At 42.5% G+C, this 11,840-nt stretch overlaps 1 protein-coding gene across 1 annotated transcript; it reads right to left on the bottom strand.

Annotated features, from left to right (window-relative positions):
• Window positions 1–2,294: 2,294 nt before the first annotated feature.
• LOC126495521 (E3 ubiquitin-protein ligase RLIM-like) lies at window positions 2,295–3,947 on the bottom strand. The gene is given in 1 exon segment (XM_050133110.1): window positions 2,295–3,947. A coding segment is annotated over 1 exon segment (1,653 nt).
• Window positions 3,948–11,840: the final 7,893 nt, after the last annotated feature.

The raw sequence follows: 11,840 nt of genomic DNA, 5'->3' as shown, positions 1-11,840 counted from the left end.
CCAAAGGAAGGCCTTGACACCCTAGCAATTGTCTAGCAACTCAATTGAAGTACCTCTGTTGTAAAAGCATGTCCACTGTGGCCAGTTTCAAACCACCTATGTGACATTATGCTAATGTATTTTCTGACATGTTCTCAAGTGGTTTCCATGAGTTGTGGTGAGTTTACTTCAGTGCACCACTGGAAAAGAGGCCCTAGAATAGGATAGGAGTTATACATGCAGCTCAGCCACCCTGTTGGAGCACTGCAGTGATTCGACACATGTTCAGCCACTAGATTTGTGCTGCAGAATGGCCATTTACCCTCTGGGGGTGGAGAACTCTAGAAAGGAGAGAACGATGGGATTGTCACTTAAAGCAGAAGCAAATGCTTCTTGAGTTTTTTAAAAATTTTTTAAAAAAGATTTATTTACTGTGCATATAGTATTCTGCCTGCCTGCATGCCTATAGGCCAGAAGAGAGCACAGATCTCATTACAGATGGTTGTGAGCCACCATGTGGTTGTTGGGAGTTAAACTCAGGACCTTTAGGAAAGCAGCCAGTGCTCTTAACCAATAAGCCATTTCTCGAGCCTGTTCCTTGAGATTCTTATCCCTAAAAGATATAGAAACCAGAGTCTTGGTGGAGATAGGGAGCTTTGGTTTTCCACTCCTACCCCACATAGCATACAAAAAAGGAACCAAGTCTGATACAAAGAATCACAGCTATCAGAGTAATACGCAACAGGGAAATACAAGGGACAGTCCACATTTTGAGGTATTATTCTACACTGTGTCCCTCTGTAGCCAGCTCCATTGCAAATTTGATAAGAAGTGGAAAGTACCCCACTGGTTTTGCTCTTTTGTCCTTTGATTTCAAGGCCACAATGATAAAGGCCACCAAGTGTGTAATACAAAGAGCACAGAGAGAGGATAAAGAGGACAATGGTGAATCAAATAGGAACTTAAAGTTGGAAATCAGAGCTAAGCCTTATGAACCAGAACAGGGAGGTTGAGGGAATGGCCCATACCTTTAATTCCAGCTTGTGAGAGACTGAGTTTGGAAAATCGCTGCAAATTTAGGCCAGCTTCTGATTCAACATTAGAGGCTGTGAACTGAAATACATAGCAACAGCAGCTGAAATGAACGTGTTTGAATATCTTGAATACTACAGTATTATGGATTGGAGATAGCATCAATGAGCTTGCAGCCATAGGCGGAAGAAACATAACAGGCCTTTTGAACAGATGAAAATGAAAATCATAGTGTATATTTATCTTGGAATGACAAGTGTATCGCTATTTAGAAATTTTCTCACTTAATCCATGGTCATATCACTCTGAACATGCCTGAGATCAGGCCTGATCAGGACTGAAATGGGAGACTCTTCTTCATTCTGTTTTTTGGAGGTATGAATTTTGGATTAAACAGATTAATATATAAATGTCCACGTTACTGAAGCAGACAAAGGTGATATAAGGAATAGACAGGAAGATATAAAGTTTGAAGAAATGAATATTCAGGTACATGCATAGTTTATGTTAACACAAGGTGTAAAAGCAAGCTAGGTTCAAGAATTCGCAGTGGACCATTCATGAGGAAGCCTTCCTGGAAAGAGAAATGTCAGGGTAGAAAGGAGGCAGCAGCTGTAATGGTTTTATATCAGGAATTCTCTCAGCCTACTTGTTCCTTCGAATATGCAGAGAGAACATAGAAACATAGTACCGAGATTTAAAGTGGCAAACTTAGAAATATTCTTTCCTGAGACCTTGCCAAGTGAAGCATGATACAGCAATGTACATTTAAAAACAGTTTTCTGAAAAGAACCATTTCCTAGGTAACTCAATTACAACACTGTTATTGATCATAAACATAGTGAACTGTACTGAAGGGGAAAAATAGACATCCTCACGTGTGCACTCTCTGCCTGTTACAAAGGTTGAGAGAGAATACTTTGGACACCTGACACCTTTACGAACAACCTTATCTTTAATGTCTGCAACACTAGTAATATATAATAGTCATGGACTTGGTCAAATAAAAAAAGTAACTCCCACTAAAAATACTTGTATTCATCCTACAGAACCCAAGAGATAGGAGTGCTACTCAAAAGTGTCCACATGCACGTCGTGTCTGAAATATTCTTTCTATCCTGAAAGAGAAACTAGAGAAAAGACACGATTCCCTCAGAAAGCAATGACGCAATTCAGGTTGTGACTTTATATTAAAGCTCCGCGCAAAAACATGGAGATAAAGGAAGCAATTTCCATTTGCTTGTCACTATTCCAGCAACAAAGCTTCGAGAGTTCTATTCTCATTAAACAACCCCATGTCTATTCCAGGAAGAAAAGATAACCCTGAGACAAATGAGAAAGGTGTTATTCTCCAATAACCAGCCATCGATGCAGTGGACGTGGTACTCATGGGAGCAAGGTAGCACACGAAGTTTGTCGCCTTCTGTATATTCAGTAATGCAAATAGTACATGTCTTCAATGCATCGTTTTCACCAAAACTTCTCATTGCCAAGTTATTAATCTGGACATTGGTAAGTCCTCTAGTTAGGTGGTTGTCATGAAAGGGGTAAAGTCGGGTTACTTCAAAACCTCCTTCAAACATCTGTGAGATACTTTCTGAATATTCATCAGTGGAACTGGAGCCAGGGTTGTAGCTGGAGACGGAAGCAGAGTTGTTACCACCAGAGCTCCCTCTTCTACTCCATGGAAGCTCACCAAAAGCTGTTGTTCTCTGCCTTAACCTGGTTTGAATCGGAAGAGATGTAGTTTCCCTTCATCCACTATTGAAGATTGTAAGAGTGGAAGACCTGTGAGTACTCACAGAGGTTCTCCCAGCTGCATGTTCAGAAAGTGTAAAGGTGCCTATAAAACCTCCAGGTTCACTTTCATAAGTGACTGTGTTGTTTGGGATCTGAGACTTTGACCGAGTTCTGCTAGCTATGCTATTTCTCTGCCTGTCTTCTGCCAGCAGAACTCTTCTGACTTGAAGGTCTTTGGTTGGAGGTCTTTGACCAGATCCTGCCGCTTCACCATTGGTATCTGTGTCTGAAGAGCTTGTCCCTTGAGCGGCAGAATTTCTTGACCCAGAAGCCACAAAACGACCTCTACCTAGCAACTCAGGTCCAGTTATCTGGTGTCTCAAAGTCCCATGGTGAGGGGCTCTAGAACTTCCCTCGATCTCGTTTACCAAAGGCTGCTCAAAAGTCTGAGATGAGATGCTATGATGAGATCTTCGTGGAATTTCATTTGCTGGGTGCAGAGAAGACCTTCTTTCAACTCTGGCTCTGGTTCTTCGCTGGTGTTCTGGTTTCAAGCTTCTTGCCCCCCTCCGACCTCTGGTGGATGGCACATCTGTTAATGCTTCAGCAGAACTGTGTTCTGACCTAGGTGTTCTGGCAGATGATGTCTCAGATGCTGAAATTTCCACTTGCCTTTGGAGGCTGCAATCCATGTTTTCTACACTAAGACGTGTGGCAGATGGTTCATTTTCATTCTCTGAGGTTTGGCTTCCATTATTACGGTTAACATTTGTCTCTAAACTGAATCTAAAATCACCACTGTTTGGATTAGTGTGGCTCACTGACCTCCCGTACTGATTTCCTCTCTGACCACTTCTTGTTGTATTGACAGTCTGTCTGACAGAGCTAAGCCAATCTATTACGAAGTCACCATTGGACTCCTCATCTGAAGAGTGTTCATTTTCTTCTGAGCTCTGTGGCGGTGGTGGCGGCGGCGGCCCCTCTTTAATTTGCTGTAGTCTTCTGAACAGCTCCTCCGCAGTACTTTGACCTGGGGTGCCAAGCAAATTGTTGTCTCTCAGAAGTCAACAGTCTTCTCCGCTCAGATTATTTACAAATCAATAGAAAGCTTCTTCCCAATCCAAGCGATCCACTTGCCTTCTGCGCTGTGCTGCAGATTTGTCATTTCCTTGATTGCTAGAATCTGAGTTTTCCATCTTGATGAACAAGTGGACGATTATCTGTCTGTTATGACATATTACTGAAATTCAATCAACTGGACCTTCAGTTTTCTTCACTAGGCTTTGGTGGTCCGGCCAGGAGGGGAATGGCTGGGCTCTGCCGCCTCAGCTGCCCGTGAGGCCTCCTAAGCTCTGTGCTTGCTTGCCTCCTGCTCTCTAGCCTTCCTCAGAATGCCTGGGAGAGACCCACCTCTAGCCCAGCGCCTGCCCATTCTGAGATGTAGTTCTAGCAACCATTATCTTCCCCATTGTTACCTAGCAGTGACAGAAATCCACTCAAGTTAACTTTTCTTAAAGTCACCCCAAATTACCTATTGATTTTATTTCAGGTCCCCTTTCTCAGCTACTCCACAGGACTCAAGAAGTCCTATTTAGAAAGCAGATGATTCAGCCAAAGCATGACTGGTAGTCCTACCCGTAAGACAAACCCACTCTTCTTGCAAGGCTGGCATCACGCTGGGGAATTTAGTGAGATAGTGACTGCTTCATGATAGGTTGGCATCACACAGGATGTTCATTGTGCCCTTCCCTAATCACAGTGGCTAGGTGCCATCATGAGAAGGAACCAAGTGGTTGACCTTTGCTACTCTGGTGTCATGAGAACAAGGATTATGTCAGGGAGCCTGAATACACCCTGCTATAGCCCTTGAGTGGGAGATAGCTATAGGCACTATTACAGAGAATGGGAAAGCAGATATGGACATGCTGATCCTTTCAGGTTGGCATCTGATTAGGGTGTTAAGGAAATGGTGGTTTCTAGCCCAGCCCTCCATGTAAGTGTAAGGAACTGTTACTGTCACCTGAGGTCGGCAGGAAGTTTGACTTCTAGAGGTACCTTTCTGCCATGCATTTCACAACTGGCAGAATGGAAAACAGAAACCCAGACCCATTGGAACGCTTGATATCTACAGCCCCCTTCCTCCCACAGAGCGTTCACTGAGGGATGACTTATGAAAACACAGAGCCTGAGCCTCCTGCTCAGATATCAGTCCTCTCTTTGTTCCCCTTCCCCACTCTTCTAAGTGTTCAGGGGCCTCTCATCAACTTGGTAAGTAGGCAGAGCCCAAAACGTAAACTCTGGAGAAGGTGGAACATGGGAGCACCTGCATAGCCCTAAGGCTTGGAAAGCAGAATGTGTGTAGTAGATGCTGTTGCAATACAAAGAAGAGATGCTTCCAAAGAAGATGGACATGTTGAAGGCCTGACCCTTGGCTAGTCCAGGATCAGCAGTTTCATAAATGGTAGACAAGGCAAGAGAACTCTATTTAAACACACCACTCTTTGTGCCTAGCAGACTCTAATGTTGAGAGACCCAGAAAGAAATCACACACTGATGTAGGTGGGTCTGCTATCTATCTGTTGCTCTCATTGGTTAATTAGTAAAGAACTGCTTGGCCTGATAGGTCAGAACATAGGTAGGTGGGGTAGACAGAACAGAATGCAGGGAGGAATAAGGCAGTGAGACAGACGCTATAGCTCTCCTCTCCAAGATGGATGCAGGTTAAGATCCTTCCTGGTAAACCACCACCTCGTGGTGCTACACTCAGTAATAGAAATGGGTTAATCAAGATGTGAGAATTAGCCAGTAAGAGCCAAGATTATTGTAGTTACCCTCTACATTATTTAGACTCCTTGAAATAGAATGCTTAGCAAAACTTTTGTTATATGTTTCTTGCTTAATATTGTTTGTTGTTTGTAATTTTGTATTTGGTATATACAACTGTATATAGTTGTATTGGGTTTAGTTCGATCTTGTTTAGAGAAAGGGGGAGATGATGGGGGACTTCAGCCAATCACATGCCCCTTAGTGTGTCCCCTGGGGCCACAGATAGTCAATAAAAGCATCCATGTGCTCTAGCTCGCTCTCTTTATGTTCCTGTTCTCCTGAATCACTGGAATCCTGGTTTTGTAAGTTTCCTTTCTTCTGTTTATTAAAGCTGAATATTATTTTAAGTTGGGTTAGTTAATTACAACTTCCGATCGGCCTCACCCATCAACACACAAAGGTGATTTAAAGATTAGTTGATCAGAGGAATTAGTATGATGTGTTGAGATTTCCTATGCCAGACTTAGTCCATCACTTCTGATTTTAGGTCCCTGCAGCTACTCAGGGTGTAGACAGAATGCAGCCAGATTCTCTGAGAGGATATAAGACAAATGGCATCTAACCTAGTTCCCAGTAGAGTCCTTGTTCCCCCTTGGAACCTCATGAGCACAGACTTTACTGTCTACATTTCTATTGGCACTTTTTGGTGTTCCCATGTCCCACCCATTAAGCTTTACGTACAGTGTTCGAGGACTTCTCTAGCCAACAACTCTGAACTCTTCTACATTCCTCCCATGACCTCATTTCTAAGGCCTACAGACTGCAAAGTCACATTTATAAAAATAATGATTCCCACCCTGGTACCAAGGTCCTGGACTTATTTCATTTCTCATTTTCCTGACAAAATACCAGACCAAAGTACCTTCAGAAGACAAGGGTATATTTTATGCAGGCTTTGGAGTGAATGCAGCCTGTCATATTAGAATAGCATGGTAGTGACAGTGGCTCCAGCTCTTGTGGCAGGCTGTTGAGACAGCTCTTTACACTGTGCCAGTGGCGACGAGGCAGAGAATGATGATGCTCTGCTCAGTTTGCTTTTTCCTTTTGTCCCCTTTGCTCACTCTGGGAGCCCAGCTCATTGACTGGTGCCGCTAGCATTCCCCAGGCGTATTTCCTGAGAGCTGTCTCTCTAGAAATGTGCTACTTGCCTGGCCCAAATTCACCTATGGTGGCAATAAAGATCAACCACAGAAACAAAATGAAGACCATGTACGTCAACCTTGTCACCAGCATTGTACAAAATGGGTGGAAACGGAAAGCATTTCATTTCGAATAAGAAGGGGAAAAGTCCACTTTCTTCCCTCTTATTCAATTCAGTGCTGAAATCTTAGTCAAAGCAGTAAGACAAGAGACAGAAGCCAAAAGAAAACAGAAGTAGTCAAAATACCTCTCAGATTCTGTACTTGAGAGATCCAAAGGAGTCTTAGATCTCATAAGCATTTTTGGCACAGTAGCAGAATAACAAATAAACCTATAGAATTATATGTTTCTCTATATAAATACTGAACTTACTGAGAGAGAAATAAAACAATTCCTGTAGCAATTGCAAAAATAAAATCACCTAGGAAATTGGACTAGTGAGATAGCCCACTGATAAGAGATCATGCTACTCTTCCAGAGAACTAAAGTTCGGGAAGCTCACAACTTCCTCCAACTCCAGCTCCCTGAGATCCAGTGCTATCTTCTGGCCATTAAGGACACTGGTATACACAAAACTATACACAAAAATACATAATTATACAAACAAAATGAGTAAAAAAATAACTGCCTAGGAATAAACCTAACTTTTAAGCTGAATATTTGTTCAAGGCACCGACAATTATAATGAAGCTGGGCAGTGGTGCCACATGCTTTTAATCCCAGACCTCAGGAGGCAGAGGCAGGCAGATCTCTGTGAGTTCGAGGCCAGCCTGGTGTACAGAGCAAGATCCAGAACAGACTCCAAAGCTACACATAGAAACCCTGTCTTGAAAAATCAAAAAGAAGACATATGCAATTAAAATTTTATTATATTTTCTACTTCTCTCTTTGTGTGTGTATACACATTCACTTGCCACTGTGGGTGTGTGGAGGTCCGAGAAAAACTTCAACCAAATAGCTGCCAGGAATTGAATGGAGCTTTTCAGACTTAGTAGCATATGCCATTACCTGCTAAGCCATCTCTCTAGCCCTACAATTAAAAAATGTAAAACAACAATTAGCAATTGTTGTAGGAGGGGGAGGAGAGAGGGTGAGTGCAGGAATGGGAGGAGGGGAGGAAGTGGATATTTTGAATGGTATTATTTATAAAGCAATGAAACAAACAAACAAAGCAGTAAATATGTTAACCATCAGGCCTGGAGAGATGGCTTGGCAGCTAAGAGCACTGGCTGCTCTTCCAGAGGGCCTGGCTTTAATTCCAAGCACCCTCATGGCAGCTCACATGTCCAGTTCCAGAGGATCTAACACCTTCACACCAAAGCAGATAAAATAAATTTTCATAAATAATAAAAGATTTAGAACACCAAAGAAACAATTCGAAGAATGACTTTCTGATATGAGTTTTAAAAATTAATATTGTGAAAATGGTTATCTTACCAAAAGCAATTGACAGACTCAGTGCAATCCCAATCAAAATTATGATTTTATTCTTCACAGAATTGCTAAAGGACTTCCAAAATTCACACAGAGACACAAAACAGCACAAGTAACCAAAGCTATCCTAAGCATGGCAATGCCTGATTTTGTCACACTACAGAACCATAGAGACAAAAACAGCATGCTACCAGCACCAAAACAGAGACAAAGACAAAGGAATAGAAAAGCGACTCAGTAAATCCACAAAGGTACAGGTTGGCATGTGTGTCTGAGACAGGATCCCTTGCAGCTCAGGATGGTCTTGCCTTGAACTACTGATCCTCCTGCCACTATCTCCCAAGTCCTGGAATCGCAGATTATCATTTGACCTAATTTTTGACAAAGGTGCCAAAAGCTTACACCACAGAAAGCACCACTTTTTCACCAAATGGTGCTGAGAAAACTGTATGTTCTCCTGAAGAAGAATTAGTCTAAGTCACTATCTCTCACCTAATTGTACAGAAGTCAATTAGGTCTGTAGCAACGACCTTAATAAAAGGCTTTCAATTTTGAAACTGCTGGCCTGAAATGGGGAGAACATGTCATATGAGGCAAGGCATGGAAAGGACATTCTGACAAGTGCTCCAAGTGCTCAGGAGGCACAGCTGACAGATTGGGTTTTCTAAAACTGTAGAGCTGCACACAAAGGGAATAGGCAGCAGAGTGGAGACGCCACACACAGAAGGAAGGAATTTCTTGCTATCTCTATACCTGACACTGAAATAAAATACTCAAATATCAGTATTCAAATCATTCAATCAATACATTGACCAATGAACTAAACAAAAAATTCTTAGAAGAAGAAAGGCAAATATGGCTGAGAAAGGTAGGGAAAATGTTCAACATCCTTAGACAGCGGCAGGTCTGCAAGGTCAAACTACATTCAGATTCCATCTCACTGCAGTCGATATGGCCACCAAACACAAAGCAGTGACATCACATGCTGGCAAGAATGTGAGAATATGAAACCTGGTGGAGATGTCAATCCAGCCACTATGGAAAATCACAGTGCAGGTTCCTAAAAGTACTGACAATAAAACTGTCACATGATGTATCTGCAGGACTTCTGGGAGTAGCTGCAAGGGAATCTGAGCCAGCCTGTTACAGAGACACGAGAGAGCCCCTGTTTCTTTTGTGGCACTATTCACAATGGCCAAGTTATGGCATCATCCTAGGTATTCATCAACAGATTAATGAATAAAAGAAATTTGATCTCTCTCTCTCTCTCTCTCTCTCTCACACACACACACACAAACATACACACAAGATATGAAAGAGGAAGAGTAACTATTTAGGGAGAGAAGGGGAACTAGGAGAAAAAGGAAAGAGTACAAAAGAGCATGAATGAACTACAAACATATGTGTGTATGTAAATGTCATATTGAAACTCATTATTTCCTGTACTAAGTGAAAACTTTTAATTAAAAGATGTTCTATCTATAGTAAAAGCAATCACCAGGAAAACAAAGTATTTTGTTACCTCTAAAGCTGTTTGTTGAACAGTCATACCTACAAGGTCATCAAAATTCTTGCATCTGTGTAGGACTATTTTGATTTTAATGCATCTACAAATGATGTTTGCCTGGCTATGTTTCTGAACTTGTGACAAAGTAGCAGCCAATTGCTTAAAAGCAACAGTCATTAAATGGATCTCTATTTTGATTGCTTCTACAGACTAAACCTATGTCTCTGTGTGTCTATGCCTGCCTGTCTCTCTCTGTGTATTAGAAGGTGAAGAAATAGCCCCTCCTTCTGTCTTTTGTTTTGTTTTGTTTTGTTTTGTTGAGACAAGGTTTCTTTGTAGCTTTGGATCCTGTACTGGAACTAGCTCTTGTAGACCAGGCTGGCCTCAAACTCAGAGTTATATGCTTGCCTGTGCCTACCAAGTGCTGGGCTTAACGGCATGTGCCACCACAGCCTGGAAGTCCTCCTTCTGTCTTATTTGGCTCTTACGACTGCAGATGTGACCATGAGAAGCACAGCCTACATTCTGAGTGAACTTTGCTCACATTTACCAATAGTGTTTTCTGTCAAGCCAGATAATTCCTCCAAGTAGTCCCTTAATTTAAAAAAATAATAAAGTATGTTGTAGTTTCATATTTTTATCTAGGTTCTTAGGTCTTTGAGCTTGATTTTGTTTTAGCCCAGTCCAATTACATTTTCAACCTGGACTAGTCCAATGACCCGCGGACAAAAGGGTGAACTTGGTGGGCAGGGCAGGGTCAAATAGAACACAGGAGACCCTGCAGCATAAGCTGAAGGTGCCCGTGCTCCCTTGCATAGGTCCTTGAGGCCTGCCCGGTAGGCAGGCACTCACCGCTCTGGGTGGGTTTCCTTAGTGTAGGATCAGAAAATTGTTCTTGAGCAAAAAACCTAGCAGACAGCAGGGCAGGCTTGGGGCAGGGAGGCTGGGGGGCTGTGTCGTGTGTAAGAAAGACAGCCCTGAAGCAGGAGCTGAGGGAGGGGGGTTGTACTCTCTTCAGGGACAATCTGCCCCTGGATAGAACACACTCACCCATCCAGATGGAACTCCTCAGCACCTAAACAGGGATGCCTGGTAGCCCAATGAGCCAGGGACAAAAGGAAGAATGTGGCAGGCAGGGCAGGGTCCAGTAGAACACCAATCTTGGCCATTCTTCTATATGTAGATGGAATCTCAGAGTTGTTTTGATTTGCATTTCTCTGGTGACTAAATATAACCCCAGCAGCACAAACACCGAGAGCAAGGTAGTTATCAATTCTCAACTCCTATTTTCCTATTTTGCCCAAGAATTAACACATCCAGATCCTTGACATCCTCTATCTACTCCCTCTTTTGAACACTCTCTTCCCTGATCATAACTTCCTTCCCCCACTCTCTCTACCGCAATCTGCCCATATCATATTCCCCAACACCCTTCCTTCACAATATATCTACTCCATCACACTCTTTTGCCACATCTCCTGCCCATTCTCACACTACCTTTCTTCTCACCATTGCTCCAATTTTAGTTAGCACAACCCATTCTCACTAACATTTCCTATCTCTACCCATCTACTACTGCACCCTCACCATGCCACCTACCTCTTTCTCCTGTCTTCTCCCACAATGAATTCTTCATCTTGTAGTACTTATTGCATTTGTTTCTTACAATCTCAGTACTCACTCCATATATAGCTAGGGTTCTTAAACTGGAGGCTGAACAGAAAGAGTGCTGGTTATTTGGAAGAGAGGAAAGATAGGAGAGTAGATTAGCTACTTGCTATTTGGCCTCTGTGACTAAGTAGAAATTCACCTTGACCTTTGATTTTGGAATTCCTTCTATAAGGGGATGGAGATCTAGATAAAGTTCTCTTTAGCAGTGGTTGTAGAGACCTAGCAGGCAAATGGATAGAAAAAGACAACACTATCCTGAGTGAGGTAAGCCAGACCCAAAAAGAGGAACATGGGATATACTCACTCATATTTGGTTTCTAGCCATAAAGGACATCGAGCCTATAATTTGGGTTCTTAGAGAAGCTAAATAAGAAGGAGAACCCAAAGAAAAACATATAGGCATCCTCCTGAATATTAACCTTCATCAGGCGATGAAAGGAGACAGAGACAGAGACCCACATTGGAGCACCGGACTGAAATCTCAAGGTCCAAATCAGGAGCAGAAGGAGAG

This window comes from Alexandromys fortis, unplaced genomic scaffold, assembly GCF_014885135.2.
Source record: "Alexandromys fortis isolate MF-2015 unplaced genomic scaffold, M_Fortis_MF-2015_v1.1 scaffold_476, whole genome shotgun sequence".
Classification (NCBI taxonomy): Eukaryota; Metazoa; Chordata; class Mammalia; order Rodentia; family Cricetidae; genus Alexandromys; species Alexandromys fortis.
The sequence above is the reverse complement of the archived record's forward strand: the minus strand, read 5'-3'. Positions and strand labels throughout refer to the sequence as shown.